The sequence below is a fragment of the Callionymus lyra genome, chromosome 3, assembly GCF_982586985.1.
Source record: "Callionymus lyra chromosome 3, fCalLyr1.hap1.1, whole genome shotgun sequence".
Classification (NCBI taxonomy): domain Eukaryota; kingdom Metazoa; phylum Chordata; class Actinopteri; order Syngnathiformes; family Callionymidae; genus Callionymus; species Callionymus lyra.
Window position 1 is genome coordinate 34,839,176 of NC_141820.1, and position 19,724 is coordinate 34,858,899.

At 39.1% G+C, this 19,724-nt stretch overlaps 1 protein-coding gene across 1 annotated transcript; it reads left to right on the top strand.

The window, feature by feature from the left end:
* Positions 1–18,711, top strand: col9a1c (collagen, type IX, alpha 1c). The gene is made up of 37 exons (XM_087786076.1): positions 1–64; positions 2,467–2,538; positions 3,305–3,434; positions 5,989–6,385; positions 6,572–6,652; positions 7,481–7,498; positions 8,062–8,151; positions 8,219–8,254; positions 8,591–8,662; positions 8,725–8,769; positions 8,856–8,891; positions 8,960–8,983; positions 9,061–9,114; positions 11,093–11,164; positions 11,374–11,412; positions 11,541–11,597; positions 12,674–12,727; positions 12,838–12,891; positions 12,962–13,015; positions 13,084–13,137; positions 13,203–13,256; positions 13,331–13,384; positions 13,448–13,501; positions 13,739–13,792; positions 14,823–14,867; positions 14,958–15,011; positions 15,076–15,129; positions 15,200–15,253; positions 15,364–15,435; positions 15,520–15,555; positions 15,622–15,666; positions 15,730–15,762; positions 16,135–16,281; positions 16,851–16,905; positions 16,985–17,179; positions 18,281–18,367; positions 18,509–18,711. The coding sequence occupies exons 1-37, from the start codon at positions 1–3 to the stop codon at positions 18,709–18,711; spliced, it is 2,799 nt and encodes a 932-aa protein (XP_087642202.1).
* The last annotated feature ends 1,013 nt before the right edge of the window (positions 18,712–19,724 follow it).

Genomic DNA, 19,724 nt, shown 5'->3' on the forward strand with positions numbered 1-19,724 from the left:
ATGGCGAGACACTGCCCCCTCCAGCTGACTCTGCTCTCCCTACTCCTTGCTCAAACATTGGGACGTAAGTCACAAAATTACATTGATCACACCAATCGCAAATAAAGTGTGATCTAATTTCACATTTACATTGTGAAGATGCCTTCGAAATGAAACGATCTCAGCTAACACTTTGGGAATTCAATAGAACGTTGATCAATAAAGGTTGGTTTATGCTGATCGTGTCAGGGTCCCGGTGGAATCCAGATCTGACCTCCACATCTGGGCTGATTTTATGTCTCTTTGCATGTTTACGCCACATGTGATCCCACCAGTTTTCTTGAGACTTTCAAACACTAACTGCCGACTGTGGCCTGCAATCCATTTTAAATGGGCCTGTACCAAAGTCTAAGGATATAATGGACCAAAACCAACATGTCATATTCAAGTTATAACCACAGGGTACTTTTCATTTAACTTTCAGGTGGAACACATGTTTAAATGTTAATTTTATTCAATCATATTTAAAGCAAACGTTGATTTAAGAGGGGTCAGCGCCTTGAGAAAAAATCGGAGGTTGTAACTTGCCAACAATTTTGTAAAAGTATAAAACTAAAACATTAAATACTTGGATTTTAATGATTTGCCAACAGTAGTGCAATAGAAGTAAGTCAGTCTACATACTGTCTATTCTTCCCCCCAGAATGAAAAAGTTTGGTGATACCTGCACTAAATAAATTCTTATGAATGAACTTATTTTTTGTCAATGTGCACTGTGTGTAAAAACTTGTCTTCCTTCTCAAAACTGTTTCATAAACATTGGTTTTGCACAACAAAATTAAATTTCCTATCAAATTCATAGAAAGTATCGGTCAAATTTATGCAAAAAAAATAAATCCCCCATTTGGCCTAAATTTCATTCATTTTGCTCAAGTAGCATTGTGTGCACATTACTTCATAGTTGTATTAATGTAGCATGCACCAGGTTAAACACAAACGTGAAAACTTATTGATGCATTTTTAGTATTTGTAGTAGGAATTGAAACGTGTTGATTATGTATTTTAAAAATATCTAATTTTGCAATTATAAAAAATACAACATTATTAACATCCTCTGGTGTTAAAATACTTGGGGAGGCTATAGGTAATTTCAAAGGCCGCAAATGGCCCCACAGCCAAAAATGTCTGATTTACAGTACATAAAAAACAATCTTTGTCAAAACATCATTGTTGTCGCCTGGTCTGTGTCCACGATTTAGATGGTCTTTATTGCAGGATTAAATGAGATTAAATCTGTTGATAATCACAATCCGCCCACTGTCTGCATAAGACCATACATCTAATAGGACATGGTGGGCGTCCAGCTTGATTGTTGCAGCATCACCCGCAGTCGCATGTGACAGCTTTATTGTGCCTCCTAACAACGGCTCATCTTTCGCTGGTTTAACTAGCGCCAGGCGGCCTGTGTGCACCACTGCAACCATGCGTTGACTGAAACAGCTTAAGGTCTGCGGCACCGTCAGATAAGCATTAAGAGCTATTAAATGTTGGATTATAAATACCGTCTAACCACTCAGAATTATTTGGCATCACTTATGTGGTCGCTGTGAAAAAGCTTCCACGTGTTGATGGTAACCAAAACCGAGCTGACTCAGGTTATTGACAGGGGAGCCCGTCTGGAGTGCCCTTTTCTCACGTCATTAAAGCAGTAAAGGTTTCCACAACGGGACGCCCTCTGTTGGAATAAACAAATAATAAACCACGTATGATGAATAGTTAAACATTGAGGTTTCTTTTAAGCTAACTTATTTTGCACATTTGCCTCAATATTTATAAATAATATAAATTATAAGTACCTTGCCTTGTTCTGTTCTAATATGAGATCTAATGTTAAAAACAGAAAAAATAAAATAATATAAAAGGCAAAAAAAAACTAAGGCATCAGAAATACATCACACCATTATCATTTGTCTTGTTTAAAGACTCATTGTTTAGGCCAACTTGTCTAAAACAAGAGTCTTAACATGAAAAGTATCACAGACTAAAGTTACTTCAGATAAATACAGAAAAAGTAAAGTAAAAGTAAAAATATGCAAATGCCTAATGTTTTCTGTGTTGGCCCACAGTCTTACGGTACTGTAATACAAATTAACCCTTGTTTTGTCTCTAGGTCATGGTGACCCGAAGGCCGAAAACAAATGTGTTTTTAGCATCCCTTTTGTTGTTTCTGGCTCAAGGTGAACGACCTCCCTGGCTTCCATAAATGCATATGCAGCTTTTTCACAGACAACGCAAGGGATACCACAAACACAATTGTCACCTCGAGCTTAACATGCTAAAGACATAATTACAACAGGAAATCGAGCGGTAAATAATTCTGGCTGTTATGTCTTACAATGAATAAAGATTTTGACAAAATGGTCGTCTGGGAAAGAGATAATATTTTTTTTCTTTCAACAATCTTGATTTGTATTTCTTTTCCAACAGAATTGGACCTCAACAGGCTGGATGGAGACAGTGTCTGTCCACCAATGAGAGGTGGACAAGATGACCTTCCAGGTGAGACCATAGACCTCATGTGTCAAACATGCCCCGAGCCAAGCATTCCTCCCTGCTCCTCCAAAGAATATTCTCTTTTATTGTCCAACACATCTGCTGACTTCCTTCTCATATCGTTGGGCCAAATTATTCCGAATCTGATTCCTTTATTGCCAGTGTTGTAAATACAAAACTTGATTTTTGGAGTGTCTATACAAAATAAAAGAATGATAATATAAATGAAATAAAATATCTTCAGATAATTTCCCATTTGTGATTTTTGGTAAAAGGGAAGAGTTTGATCCGACTCAGGGCTACTCCTGGTATAACCTTAATTCTTGTTGTTCATAACTACTTTGGTTATATGAACAATTTGAAAAAAAAATTGCTCATGTACGTAATCTAATTTGAAACACCAAAATTAATAACAGCAATAACAATAGTAATAATAATAATAATAATAATAACAATGATGCTTGTATATGATATTTTCATGCTTAGTCCAAAAATCATATAAATATTTTTTTGCAGAATTTAACATTATTTTTCTCATCATATCAAGATAATGCGTCTTGTCCCTTTCTTCAGGCTTGACAGCCCCTTACATAAGTCTGCGTAAATAATTGTGTTTTTCGGTCATCTGGGCATTATCTGTAAACGTCTTTCACACAATTTAGGTGAAAACGTTGCCTGTTTTAGATTAAACACAGCAAATGATTTCTTTCGAAATAGTTGACCTTGAAAATCTACTTCTTTGACCTTGGCCTTATTTCCGTCTCATTTGCAGGGTTCGATCTCATCACTCAATTCCAGCTGGATGTGATTCCACTGAAGGGGGTGAGGAAGGTGGACGGCTCAACTACTCTTCAGGTGGCTTACCGCCTCGACAGGGAGGCAAACTTCCAAATTCCGACCATGTAAGTGGAGAAAAATGTTTTCGGAGGCCACATAAAGACATACTGTCGGTAGAAGTTGTCTCCCACTGCAGGTGTTGCACTAATACAGGTGTGCAGTAAAACATTAATGCATGGCAAGCTGCTGGTTTTTGGCGGAAAAGCGTGTCCAAACAGATGGTGAGATGCTGAAGGTATTTGGGAGATTAAACAAACACTCCTATGGCTCACATCAACTGTTTCTGGGGGATGAGAGCGGAGAATATATCAGGTAGATCATGATTTATATCCTGCAGGACAGGCTGTTATTACAGGTACAACACAGATACGACCGTGATGCTGAGTGTTCAAGACTCCACATGTCCAGATGAATTTGGGTTGTGCAGAGAGCCATTGGACCACATAAAACTGAGGGGCAGAATACATTCAACATTTGAGCTATTAATGTAAATATCTTAGGGGAAAACAGATAATTACTCCAAACATTATTATGTCAAACTTGGTTACTCATTAAAAAATAGAATTTTATTGATAATGAATATTCTAAACGCATTTTTGCTCTCATAATATTTTGTTCAATTTATTATTTTATTATTATACATAATAATGTATTCATCCTTAATTGAATCCCAGTTGGCTGGAGTCTATCCCAGCTACATAGGGGCGAGGCGAAGGGACACCATGAGCAGGTCCCCAGCTTGTCACGCACAGAGACACACTAATCACACAAACTCTCTCTTTACTATGGGAGGAAACTGTCTGAAGAAATACAAACTCCATACAGGAAGGTTTCCTCAACCTTCTTACTGTACAACCTATTTCATTATTACTTTTTAAAATTCTGATATTTAGAGCTGCTTTCTCTAATGTTTGTACTTTGAGTGACCATAAAACATAATTTTATTCCATAAAAATAACTTCATGATATATTCAAGTAAAAGAAAAAACAACATGAAAAAATGACATTTTATTACCAAGTGAGTATTTTATAATATTCCTTAATAACACAAGTAAAAAACAAACTAGTAAACAAGTGAACTGCAAAGTCAAAGTGGAAAGTGCTTACTTGATTACTAGTTAGGTCTTGAGACTCACAAACGCGTGGAGTGAACGACGACCCACCTTTAGCTGCACGTTGCAGTGACTCCACAAAACCATGTTACGTAAGTTATTGGCCCCCTGAAGTGGCGACCAGGGTCTGTCACGCTAAATTCACGAGCCTATTACCACTGTCCATCCACCGGCGCCACACTTTGAAGTTTGTTCTTGCCAGCAGGTTTTTGGCAGCACTTCCAGGATACATTTTCAGTCCCTCACCTCGGGCCCTGCTACAAAGAGACATTTGTTTTATTGGACCACAGGAAACACTTTTATTGTACCGGGTCCCTCATTCACAAGCAGTAATACCAGAATCAGGCCTTGTTTCTGATTTTAGCTTCAGCAGCATATCATCATACACACATCATACATGTAACCAAGCAACACTTCATGATTTAACACAACCAACTGCCATGCACCTTATTGTCTTCATTGAGGGATCCCACTGGAGAATGTTCGAGCAAACAGCCGCACCAATGTGTGATGAATTTGTTCTGATGCTTCGTGATTTTGGTCATAACAGGGAGATAGTGGGTCACAGCCAGTTTGAAATTAGAGATTCCCAGGAAACGACATTTCAATTCACTGGTACTGAGTTGTAACACAAATAATTATGAATAAAAATATACAAATAAAAAGAAAATACATTTAATAGAGGCCAAGATAAGAAATTCCTGTATTATTCCTGCAAGGTCGAGTTCTACTTTCAGCAGAAAATAGAAATGAACATGAGAACATTAACACAAATGAAAAAGTAGTTTCTGACATGAATGTATTTTTTTCTTCATCTTATGACATTTGCATCTCAAGAAATTCATAGATCTTGATATTAATTCGACTAAACAATGTGGATGACAGTTCCTTTTAGTGATTCAATTCATTGATCCTAGTTCACCGAAAATGAACAACTCTTTTTTCGAGTCATGGGGTTCATATCCATAATTGTAGTTCTTTATTTTAACCACTAGGTAGATTCCTTCAATGTTTAGCTGTAGTTACATTTGTCGTACTTAAATGATATATAATGTTGTTCTTTTTTCAATGATGAATACATTGCCCAAGGTGTCAATAGCTTTAGCTACACAAAACAAGAGATCATGATAGTTGAAAAGAGATTTTTTTTAGAGAAGTGTTATTAGAGCGGTGTCCTCTTCACCTAATTACTACCACCTACTGGTAAAGATTATTATTGCAGTTTAAGTAAACAAGGAAAAAGAACAAAAATATATTTGAAAGAATGTTGATAAGACGTTCTTGATCCATGATATCGGTCTCCCCCATGGAGGATCTGGTAATTGGATACTGATATGTAACGATATCGATATAATAACACAAAAAATATTATATTGATGTCACTTATGGGCCTCCGTAGGCTTTTTTAAAATTTAAGATATGATTACCCTTGTGTTTAAGGGTGTTTGTTTTTGTTAACAATAAACAATTGTATTTAATCTTCAACATAACTCTATTCTTTTTTAAGGCTGAACTTCCCAAGAGGTTTCCCCGACGAGTACTCCTTCATGGTCACCTTCCGCATGATCAAGAGCACCGTGGGTAAGGTCTGGAACGTCTGGCAGATCGTGGATGAAGACGGTAACAAACAAGCAGGACTGAGGCTGAACGGGGATCAGCAGTCCCTGGAATACTTCCTGATGGGACCGGACGGAAACCTGCAGACGGTCATCTTCCCCGGTCTGTCGGTGCTGTTCAACACCAGGTGGCATAAGGTGATGATCGGTGTGGAGAACGACCAGGTCACCCTGTACGTGGACTGCCAGCCGGTGGACCTGAAACCCATCAAGGGCAAAGGCCCCATCAACACGGAGGGAGACACTCTCATTGGCAGACTGGATGGTGATCCCGACACATCTGTGGTGGTGAGCACGGTTATCTCATCCTTTCCAGCAACGTCAGTGATACACCTTTATGTGTATGTGTTCCAAAACCCTGCTGACGCAGAGGAGCTGCTCAGCTGGACTTCCATTAAACACCATCAGGAACAAACCAAACAAGAATATTCTCCAACTCTTGTTTATTGATGTGTTCAAATCTACCTTTTCCAGTTCGAGCTCCAGTGGATGTTGATTCACTGCGACCCAAAGCGAGCTCAGAGGGAGAGCTGCAGTGAGCTTCCTGCTACTGAGGTACAATATCTGCTTGGCACCTGTGCTAACTTGTGGTTGTTCCCAACTTTTACGAGGCCTGCAGTCAACAAAAAGCAGGGATGGAAGAACGGGGGGCCCTGTTAGCGTAGCGACCACAAATGCGTAATGTGGGGAACAAAACGTACATTCAGCCAGTGGAAGAAGACATTTAAAAACTGCCACAAATATTCCTATTATTTCTGTTACCTTAGTTAATTAACCTAAATTGTTACCGGGCTTTATTCTTAGAACAGTAATATCCACGTGCGGTTTTAACACAGCGGGTTTTGAAGTTTCTAGGACGGCTGATGCAATAAAACATTGTTTTGATCATGGATGTTAACATGTGACTCACCATGACAATCTTATGGGCTAGAAGTATCATTTAAATTATGTGAAACTCTTTTTTGGGGGGTTTTAGAGCTAATAATTAAAGAACTACCATGAGAACACAGAAAGTATTTCATCTGATTCATGGTGTAAACTGAGGCAAACGAGAAGTTTCTTCAGTCAAGATTGATGCCAGACTTTCCAAAAAAAGAAGCAGTCTGTTATCATCCCTCTTACAAACGGCATCACTGAGTCAATCATGACCAACCAAAAGTGTTCAACCGTAAAATCATTGTGTCTGGGTAGCTTGTGATATTTACCTGATTTAACTGGCTGACCAGCGTGTTCTGTCCTGGAGGTGTTTCATGCTCTGGATTCAAATGACAGCATGGTTTTACTCACGTCTGTGGTGATGACGATGGTTTGCTTTTGCTGAATCTTTGGGTGATGGTGGTTGGACTACTGCTGCTAACTCCCATTTATTTCTTGCTTCTTCAGATGTATGCCAATGCTGAGGTATTTATCTCTTCACTCTATCTTCCTCCTGTCGCTTATAATCCATAATCCCTTTCTTTTCTGTTGCCTAACTGCTCTGTTTACCTACACTAGACTTCATCTACATGCTAGCTCTCAATGCATCGTAGTTAGATTATTATCGATCAAGTAGCCGGAGGAATGCTTAGGATGTTTAAGGTTGACCAACCTTAAGAAATGAAAATGGTAAAAGAAGAGATTTCTTCACAGAGCTACAGTGGGAGGGAGATCCTTACCACATAGGACACAGCTAAAATTAGCTATTAGCAACAATTTCTGATATATTTAGTTGAACACTAGTATTGATCAACAATATTTGCCAATTGATCAACTGTTAATCTGATCTAAACTATTAGGAACATCTAAGAAAACAACTTTAGATGCAGTGGAGAGAACATAAGTAATAAATAAACAACCAATTATTTCCATTACCTGCTCTGTTAGAAATATTGCATGCTGGGAAAAACTTTTCCAAAAGCTACTCCTTGAAGACAGAGACTTCTAAGATATAAATTCTTTCTCTGACACAATGTTTCCCCTTCCAGCCAGACAAGTCACTTCAAGGTCCACCTGGAGCTCCAGGTCCAGAAGGACCCCGAGGATCTGCCGGAGAGAACGGCAGGGACGGAAGAGATGTGAGTCCTCCACGCAGATGATTTGCTTCAAGTTATAGTGGATGAGTTTGTCTTTTCTTCTGTGCAGGGTCTTCCAGGGTCCACTGGCAGTCCAGGGCTTCCTGTAAGAAATGATCCCAAATATTGTATTTTGCAAGTGTTCCAATATCTGTTTTGAAATAACTTTAAAGCTAGTGTTATCTCTGGGTCAAGGTGACCCAGAGGCCCGAAAACAAACGTATTGACCCGGAGACAACACAAGGGATCCCACAAAAACATTTGTTTTTGGTCCTCCGGGTCACCTTGAGATAATACAAGGATTAAAGTTATGTATATGTTTCCCTAAACTGAACTATATCAATCTTAGGACGTTAAATATTATATAATATATTGTATTATTTGGTAACTCAAGATGTTTATCGTTGTGATTGTATTACCGAAGTTACTTCTACTCTTGCAGGGCAAAAAGGGCGAGCAGGGCGAGATTGGTCTCCCTGGACAAAGAGGACTTCCTGGACTTTCAGGAGCTTCTGTAAGACACTTTGCTTAGTGTTCGTCGTTGTGCTGTTTAGGTCATGTGTTGTGTTTCTGCAGGGTTCTTCTGGTCCAATGGGCCCCAGAGGTCCAGTGGGTGAAAGAGTAAGAATCCACCGTCACTGACATTGTTCCATTATTATGAAAATACTTTGCACTGACCTCTCCCTTAACACCTTCCTGACCACAAGGGACTTCCCGGCTTTCCAGGACAACCAGGTCCCGCGGTACGTAGCCTTTATTTCTCAGTATTCCTCATGATCTGAGTGTTCAGCTCTCTCGTGTCTCCCCACAGGGCCCAGCAACTGAAGGACCTGCTGTAGGTGAACCTTCTGATCAGGAGGAATTAAAGTGTCTTGTGTTTGTGTACACAGTTGACATTTTCATTTTCAATAGGGATCACCAGGAAAGCCAGGAATCCCAGGAGATGAAGGAAATATCGGGCCAGAGGTCAGAGATTAAAAAAGAAAATCTATATCATTATTGATGCTGTTTTAAGTTACCTTTAGCAACCTTCAGCAGAATTACTATCCCTCTCATTCTTGTATCTACTGCAGAAATATGCTTTTTTTAACTTATTTTATTTTTTTACTTACAGAATATAATGTTTTATTCCCATTGTACATCCATGTCTTTAAGTGAGTTATGAAAAAATTAACTTCATTGAATGTACACATTATCTGGCGTTAAACCCTGTGAAATGTGAGTGAAAGGTTTACTGATTGATAATTGCTGTTGTAATTATTCAAAAAATCTGGAGATAATGTATGCCAGCGGTTATAAAATACTGTTACAATACTTTATAATGCTAAATCTCAGGCCGACAGAAAACAACAACATCTCTGTTTATAATGTTTCATCTCCGAGCTGAGCTACCTTTTATAGAGACATATTTTTTCTGGCTGAATAACTTCCTTAGCAGAATGCACTCATGGTGGACTTTCTGAGAATTGTTTAATGTTTCCAACATAATTCTCTCTAAAACGGTATTTATGTTTGATAAAAAATTGTTCACTTGGATTTGTATAGCTTTTTTGAACTAATCTATAAGGAAAGGGCCTATACAATATAAGGGGGTATAAAAACAACCACCGAAAGACAATGCATGCCTCTGCCAAGAAGCTCATTATAATGTGTTTTTTAAAAGCACGGTTCAATTGACTAACATCCTCCTTGATTCAAATTTTATTAAATGTTATAATTTTAAATTTTCAACTTTACGTGAATGAAAGTAACTTGGAAATAACGTTTGTATAACTATAATACTTCTCAGAGCTCGAACCCAGATGTATTGACTAAATATTAATGAATTCCTGAATGAACATTCAAACAAAGCCAAGTCCAGTGTCCATCAGAGGCGACGAGGTGGAGATAGTGGACAACTATAGGTACCTCGGTGTGTGGATGGACAGTAAACTGGACTGGTCCTGCAATACAGACCATATAAGAAGGTTCTGAGTAGACTGTACTTTCTGAGGAGGCTTCGATCATTTAACATCTGCAAGAAGCTCCTCTGCATGTTCTACCAGTCTGTGGTGGCCAGTGTCATGTTCTGCGCTGTGGTGTGTTGGGGTGGAAATGTGTCCAAGAGGAGTGTCAACAGGTTGGACAGGTTGATCAGGAGGGCTGGCTCTGTGGTTGAAGCTGGACTCACTGGTGACAGTTGCTGAGAGGAGATCACTGAACAAACTACTGTCCATCATGGATGATGACAGTCATCCTCTCAGCACTGTCATCAGTGAGCAGAGAAGCAGAATGAGTGCACGAATGCTCCTACCCAGGTGCAAAACAAATAGACTCAGGGACTCATTCATCCCTCGGGCTATTAAATTGTACAATTCTGAGTTTGGGGGCAGGAGTGCAGTGAGAGTATCTGGATGTTCTGTTCCATGTTAGTCTTTGTATCCTTTGTCTTTGTTGTTTTTCTTTGACCTATGTTCTTTATCTTTATCTTTATACTTAGATTGTGTCATCTTGTTCTTCCTCTTGTTCTTGCTTTTCTTATTTTATTTTTTATGTATTATTTTTTATTGTTTATGAAAAATTGCTGGCTACTGGAAAAAAACAATTTCCTGAAGGAGACCTCCTGAGGGATCAATAAAGTTTTACCTTACCTTTACCTTACCTTACCTTACCTTATTATCAACACCACTTTAGCACCCTTGATGTTAGTCCTGCAGAATTATGTACAAGAATAACAACAACCACACAATTATAATATCATTTTAGACTATGTATAAGGTAAGGTAAGGTAAAACTTTATTGATCCCTCAGGAGGTCTCCTTCGAGAAATTGTTTAAGTAGGTATAGAAGCCATGCAGGAAAATTATGAAACAATACAAACGCTAGAACACTTTATAAAAAATGCATTTTTTAAAAAAAAAAAAAACTAGGTTTGATGGGACTTTTGGTTTTGTTATCATTGTAGGGACCAGCTGGTCTCAAAGGAGACACCGGAGTAGCAGGACCGGTCGGCCTTCCCGGACCACCTGGGCCGGTGGTAAGAGCTATTGAAAATTTACCCTGTCATGGAATTTTGGGGTATTGCATGTAAGGATGTTCGTCTCCATCTTGAACATTTTCCTCTCAGAAGTTTTAAAAGGTGTTTCATGCTGGTGTCACATGCTCTTGTTGGGTTCTACTGTGGGGTCTTCACTATACATCTAAAACCACTGTAGATGGTTTAGATGTGACTCTGCTTCGTTCTAGGGGCCGCCTGGTGCCAGCAGTGAAGGGAGTGGGGAACCTGTGAGTTTTCTCATGTCTTTCATTTCTAAAAAAGCTCTTTTGGTGGTGGACACACACACACAGTCAGTCATGTGAGGGTTGTTTCCTAAACACTCCAGTCCTCACTGTAGTACTCTTTGTCTGTGTAGTGTCCAGCTGCCTGTCCTGCTGGACCACAAGGACTGGCTGGACATCCAGGGATGAAGGTGAGCAACAAGCAATCTACATCCATAACAATCCATGCTGGTCTCCTGAGAAAACTAGAACCTCACAAGAGACAACAAAAAAAAAGAGACATCCATCATCCATCTATTCAACATCCATCGGTCCATCCATCCATCCATCCATCCATCCATCCATTATCCATCATCCATCATCCATCATCCATCATCCATCATCCATCATCCATCATCCATCATCCATCATCCATCATCCATCATCCATCATCCATCATCCATCATCCATCGTCCATCGTCCATCGTCCATCGTCCATCGTCCGTCCATTGTCCATCGTCCATCGTCCATCGTCCATCGTCCATCGTCCATCGTCCATCGTCCATCGTCCATCGTCCATCGTCCATCGTCCATCGTCCATCGTCCATCATCCATCATCCATCATCCATCTATTCAACATCCATCCACCATTCATCCATCCATCATCCATTTAGTCAACATCTCTCTATCCATCCAACATTCATCCATCCATCCATCTATTCAACATCCAACCACACATCCACCATTCATCCATCATCCATCTGTTCAACATCCATCCATCCATCCACCATTTATCCATCCATCCATTTGTCATCCAATATTCAACATCCATTCATTCATCATCCATCCAACCATTGAATTATCCTTCCATCTATCTATCCATTCATCTACGCATCCATCTATTCAACATCCGTCATCACATTCATCCATCCATCTATTCAACATCCATCCATCCATTCATTAATTGATCCATCTATCCATTTATCCATCAGCCATTATCAATCCATCCATCCAGCGTCCAACCATTCTTTATCCATTCATCCATCCACCCATTCATTAATCCATCATCCATCATTCATCATCCACCCATTCATTCATCATCCATAATCTGTCATCCAGTTTACATCCATCAATTTATCCATGCACCAACCTACAATCCACCCATCCATTCATCCATTCATCCATTCATCCATTCATCCATTGAGTCGGAGTTTCACATGATTCAATGGCGATATTAATGATTGATTGATTGTTGATTGATAGAACTGACATTGATTGTTGTTTTCAGGGTCACGCTGGTGACGCTGGTGTTGATGGAAAAGATGGAGTACCAGGAGAAAAGGTTGTTTATTAGCACCGCTCGCAGTATTGATGTGTCGTATGCTATCCATCTTGTCCTATAATCTATGACACACAAACACATATTACTGTAACACTCTTTTCTCGTCTCAGGGAGAGAACGGCCTCGACGGACCACCGGGTATGCCGGGTCGTATGGGAGATGATGTAAATGACTTCCCTAATATGGTCCTTGAAACAACAATTCCATATATTGAAAACATATATTTATTTTTAGGGTCAAAGAGGAGCTATGGGCCCCGCAGGAGCAGAGGGAGAAAAAGGAGATAGAGTATGTTGCTTTGACCTCTACTGCATAAATTCCAATAAATAACATCTCTTTTCGTCCCATTTGTTCAGGGTTCCCCTGGATTCAATGGCATGCCTGGACCGACCGGACCTCCTGGAGGACCTGTAGGACCCCACATTCAACCATTGTTATGTATTTTGTTAATCGAATGTCTTCAAACTTATCTCAGGGTGTGGAAGGAGCTCGTGGACGCCAGGGTATAGATGGACCGAAGGGTGAAGATGTGAGTCGAATGATTGCAAGATCATGTTTTTCCTCTTCAACTTTCTTCTCAGTGGTATTTCTGCTTCTTCTTAGGGAGCTTTGGGACCTCAGGGAGAGCAGGGTCTAAAAGGTGTTAAAGGAGAGATAGTAAGTACTTAAAGGATTTTCAATTTAAAGAGAACAAAATATAACTTTGTTTTGTTTTGTTAGGGAGAACCAGGGAGCGATGGCTTGGATGGGATTCCAGGGGTTGATGGTGCTAAGGTAAGAAAATACGTCTTTTGATCTTTAAGAACTGTTTTGATGAGATAATAAACATAACATAGAGTACTGATAACTTGATACTTACAAAATATTTAAACATTTTAGCTCCAGACACTAATGTGATATTTGGAAATCTCAATCCACCTTGCAAAAACATCTGTATTTTTGATTGTATGGCAGAGTGGTCTAATCTAAATAATCCGTCAATTGGTTTGTTTTCTTTTAAATTGTTTCTAGGGAGAAGCAGGAACGTCGGGACCTGTCGGTATCAGGGGCATTGTGGGAATTCCGGTAAGTACCTTTTTTTCACATTTTTTCTTTCCATGTAAGGAGACAAACAAGAATGACTACATTTAAGAAAAATAAATTCAGTAGAAAAGCGCTGAGCATAATGACCCAATAAATTGCAGGAAAAGACATTTATGCTGGTGTGTGAAAAAGAAGTTTAGTCAAAGCCATTTATGTTTTTTTTCAGTTTTATGTCAATATAGAAGTTTTTCTTAAAGACACCAAAACTTCTCTTAAGTATAAAATACTAGATTAAATTATTCCTTCTTAAGAAAACAAAAATAGTTTGTGAACACCCCAAATTAGTAAACGCTTCAAATACCAAGTGAGTCATTTCATTTGTACTAAATCTTTCCATTTCTTCTGCAGTGAGTCTGTGGCTGTTTTAAAATAAGAATACCTTGAATAAATCTGGCCCGAACTTTAATAAATATACATATCTACTGTCTTTTTTGGTTTAATTTAAAAAAGCCAAGACTCATGTAGTAAAACTTTATTATTTTTAACAATGTTCTTTACTTTGTAACTTTGTCTGGACGACCCGCCAGAGTCTATTAATGTCCAACAGACGTCTTACATCAATGGGTCAGAGAAAGTGTTGAATGTACAAATAGAAGCTGATAGAACCCTTTTTGTTTTCTAAACAAATGTAAAAACAGATGCATGGCAATGGTGAAAGGAAGAATTTACAATACTACACTTCCAATATTCTATCATTAGGGGGAGGTAGAAACCCTATTTTATAAACTACTTATAGGGCCTTTAATAGTACATTGTTATATATGTTAAATAAACTATATGTGCACAAATGAGTCATCCTGAAAAACTGCAAATGGAGTCTTGGATTCCATCTATTGTTGGGAAATTAAATAAATATAAGTGCTTAAGTCTTATTATAATTCTAAATTAATATATATATCACAAAGCCACTGGGTGAGGACAGGGTTAAGCAAAAGAGATCTAATTAATAACTTGTGTTAGGCCAAATGTTTTCTACAATAATTGTATCATAATGGATTTTCTCTCTGTTTAGGGGCTTCCAGGGAAGCAGGGAGTTGTTGGACCAACTGGAGAAAAGGTGAATTATTAATACAAACATTATATTTTTGGATTAATTAACGTCTTGTACACACCAGCCGATGTATCATCAAACTGATCCATTCTTCAGGGCGAGACAGGTGCTGATGGAGTCCCCGGTCCGGTCGGACTTCCAGGGAAAACTGTAAGATCAAATCAGTTTTACTTTTTTGACATTTGTAACAATTATAACTAAAACATTTTCACAGGGTGGCCAGGGACCTTCTGGAGAAGATGGGATACCCGGAGATAAAGGAGCCACTGTAGGTTTGCAGAGAAGATGTTCTTAAACGCTAAGATATTAAATCCATTCAAACTATCATTACTTTTAAGGGTGAAACGGGTAAACAAGGATCAGTTGGACCAGAAGGGCCACAAGGAATCCAAGTATGTGACCCAAATTTGAGCAAATTATAAAAAACTGGATAAGTGTCGTTCACTCTTGTGTTGATTGTTTAATGTCTGTGACTGTGCTTGACGATGCTTTGCCGTCTCAGGGAGACAGAGGTGATAAAGGTGATGCTGGTGAGAAGGGGATGAAGGGTCACACAGGATTTAAAGGTGATAAGGTGAGACACATTTTCTCTTCTCTTTACAAATATCGAAAATAATGTCATTTTGTGTGGATAAATATTTGATTTAATGGATTGCAGGGACCTGAGGGGCCAGAGGGACCAAAAGGCGGTCTGGTAAGATATATATTTTATTCATTATCTTTTTTAAGAATGATCAAATGAAATGAATGTTTCAAACAGGGAGACACAGGAACACAAGGAGACCCCGGTATCAAGGGAGATCAGGTATGCTCACATATTCAATGGTTTTATTATCAGTTTCTAATTTTGTCCTGGACTGACTCACAGGGTCCTCCGGGTGTGACTGGAAACAAAGGAGAGGTATTTAATTGTTTATTTTTCATTTTGTTTATTTATTTTGGCTTTGAGAATGAATACCCTTGTGTGGGAAACTAGTTCTGTATGACAAATTCAGTATTTTGGTTAGAATCTCTTTGTATATATAACATATATTCATTTCAGTACATATTACCAAACTATATTTCAAAAGAACCCACCAAACAACGTGACCGTTTTCCGAAGATGTAGAAGCATTAATCATGTATATGAAATCTGAAAGAGGCAGCAAAGATGAGTTATTGGCTACTCTTGTAACTCCAGCTTCTTGTAAAGAACAAAGAATCAGGTGCAGCTGTTTCAATAGCACATTTGTCAGGACTGGATTCAGGTCAGTTTTCCTGCTTCTGCTTTCAGAAAGGAGAAAAGGGTAACCGGGGAGCAACAGGATCGGAGGGTCGAACAGGCATGCCTGGCCACGAGGGTGTGATTGGCCCGATGGGAGCCAGAGGGCTTGAAGGGGAACCAGGAATTCCTGGAACACCAGGCCCTAGAGGTCTCCCTGTAGGTTTGGAAATGATTATGCACATGTGATCTCAGACTAATAAAGCGTTGTACTTAAGCGACTCAGACATAAGACGATGAAAGTCAGTCAATAAAAGTCAATGACAGTCAAGAAGGGGATGAGGGCAACTCTTTACAGACCAGTTGACTCACTTTGGAACCCATTGGATTGGGACATTAGTGTTTTGCTTTTTACAGTATAAAACAAAGTTATTGTTTTTATTGCTGTATAGAGTAGGTTTGAAGTCGATCATCTCAGCTGAGACCAAGACCATGACCAAGTTTGACAAATTATATTTTGGATATCTATCAGTAGTTGAAAGCTAATTTAAGGGAATTAACTGAACATAGAAATTCAAGACGCCAACCCGACTAAGTCATTAAGCTTTGATCTTAAGGGTTGTAAAAAAGGGACATGCTGGCAGTTGTATGTCATTGTCAAAACATCAGCGTCCTGTGTAATCTTTTGATTATCCAGGATTTACAGCCAAGTCTCTAAAACAGATGTATCTGGATATTAACGCTGCGATATTATCAGCTAGTATTAACAGCTCTGTGTTCACCTTTAGGGTCCAAAAGTGAACGATGAAGCTCTTCGTGAAATGTGCTCAGCTGTTGTTCAAGGTACAGATTTATTGTCTAAACTGTTGTATTGGAAAATGTCTCTGACTTTGACACAAAGATTTTTTTCATCTCCACGTAGAACAATTAGCTGAATTTATGAAAGAACTCCTGAACAGGCCAGCCGCTTTAGGGTCACCTGGGACGCCAGGACCTGCAGGACCACAAGGGCCTGCTGGGGCTGATGGAGCAGCTGGAACTCCTGGAGCTCCAGGGCTTGCAGGGCCCAAAGGCCATCCAGGATTCTTTGGATTTCCAGGTGCACCAGGGAAACAAGGCAAGTATCTTAAAAATGCTAAAAATCACATCATTTCAAATGTGACTTTTATCACAGTTGGACAAAATGACACCATATTTCTCAGTTAAGGGTTTCAAATATTTGATTGACAGTTTCAGTATCCAGACTTGTAAAAACTGGACCCAAGTATGTACCAAAACTGGCTAGAAGATATACAATTGAAAACCAAGGGAAAACAATCGAAACAATAAATTGCAGAATATAACGTGCAGCTTGAAAAGCAGAAAAATAAATTAAGACTAATGAAGCTCTCAACACAAGCATATAGTAGTGAAGAAAACAAAGATAAGAGGAAACTGAAGACGCATGGTGGATCAAAATCAGTAACACAGCAAATCTTAAAAGTATACCAGAGTGAGAGAACAAGTATAATGGGTGCACGATGGGTAGGCTAAAGTAACCAGCATGGTAAGGTGGTCATTCTGACACCACGGACTGGAACAGGGAAGCTTACTTAGTCAGCAGCTGTTGTTTTTTACTGATAGGTTCCAGGCGAGCGTCATTAAGCTGCCAGTTGCGACACAGAAAAGAGGGGGGGATATAGGAAAAACAACAAAATAAAAGCCCACAAACACAGGACATGACATCACTGTAATCATTCAATATTTATGGAATATTAAACCTAATTGTATTTCCTCTGGTTATTCTTCATTAAAGGCATGGAATTTTTCAAATTGAAAAATAGTAAGAGGCGGCGTTTTCAAACAAAGTATTGGTCAAGTCACCATGGTTTTTAAGCAGTTTGTCTTTTGAGAGACTTTTATATATACATGACATTCAAAGGGTTTAATCTCTATGTAGAAATATACTGAAAAAGAAAGTCTCTCACTGTCTGTCTGTCTTATTTTCTATCACCAAAATAAAAATGCCTGACTAGATGTGCTGCTGATGAAAAGTACATCTAAACTTAACTCTATGACTCAGCTCATTTTCTTTCGTTGCTATGAGGACAGCTCCTCAAAAAACATCATCATTCTCCAGCCATGTTGTCTTGCAACCCCTGATTGATGCCGAGAAGATTTTTGCTTCTCTGCTTTTCTCTGCTTTCACTGAAATACTTGTGTTGTGTTTTATGTGTAGGTGAAGCTGGACAACAAGGATCTAAGGGAGATAAGGGAGATGCTGGTGTTGGAATCAAAGGAAGCCCCGGAGAACCAGGTGCACAAGGTAAAGGATCTTTGTGAAGGCCATACATGGTCACAGGCATCTTGGAATTGCAGACCCCAGTCAAGTGGCCAAAGTTGGATTCTGATTGGCTGATGAAACCAGTCCATGTCTTTTAATTACGAATCTACATTTCATTCACAGGCACACGAGGCGCTCCCGGGGTTGGTAAGGACGGGAAAGATGGAGAAAAGGGCGAGACCGGAAATCCAGGCCTTTCAGGATCCCCAGGACTAAGAGGGCCATCAGGGCCTCCAGGTCTTTGCGACCCGTCGACCTGCATCAGCAGAATCCCACCAGTCTACATGGTCAGCGGGAAGAAGTCAGCTGGTTACAATCACAAATGAGCTCATTGACACACTCGACCAGCAGCGATCACGGAACACAGGGACACTCTCTCTGGACACTCTCGGCTGAAACATGGATTTAAGGGACACAAATGGAAAAGGGACCAGAGCACAACTGTAGAATATTGTAAAGATGTTTGTTTGTGATTTTATCGAGAGCTTATCTGATGGAACGACTCAAAGATTGCTGCTACTGACGTCAAAACAACTAGCTGAGCTGCAGACATAGATTTATAAAACTGCTGGTCACTGTCCGTACCTCTGCGTCGGAACATTATGAACAGCATGTAAAATAACAGGATATATGTTTGCTTTTGAGTTAAATTGTAAAAAAAAAACCTTCCAACCTCAAGAGGCCATTTGAGGGAAATAATTGTAATTGTGTGAAGTTTACTAAATAGATCTTCTTTATGGAATTCCAGCATGAATGCATTATTCTGTGTCAGCCCAACACACAGTACATAACATATTTAATAAAATTCGATCTATGGCTTAAATGGGTTATTTGTTATTTTCAGAAGGATACCTTGAACATCACCATCAAATCATTCAGCTAATAAAAGAATCCTTGATGCTGATCAGAGGTTGCTCAATAGACAAGGCATTCTGCATATGAATCTGATTAGCATTTATATGTATTTAAAGTAACGTGTTGATTTAAGTGTCCCTTAAATTGATGTGACCTCTATTGACAGTATCATCATCAGTATGTGTCTGTTTGTACTAAACTCTCTTTTCATTGAATTATTTACATTAGAGAAATGTGCTTAAACCCCGCCCAAAACGATTTGTTTTTATGAAGATAACATCTTGTTTACCATAACCACACCCACTCTGCTGTGTATGGTCAAGCATAAAGGATCATCACTGCGTGTCATCAATCATGGAAGTCTCCACATCCAAGGGACTAATTGTATAAATAAAGCGGTTACAGCTGACTGGAGGAGGAATGAACATAAGCTTTAAATATCTTTCATACAAAAACGTTGCCACACAAATAATATTCAACTAAA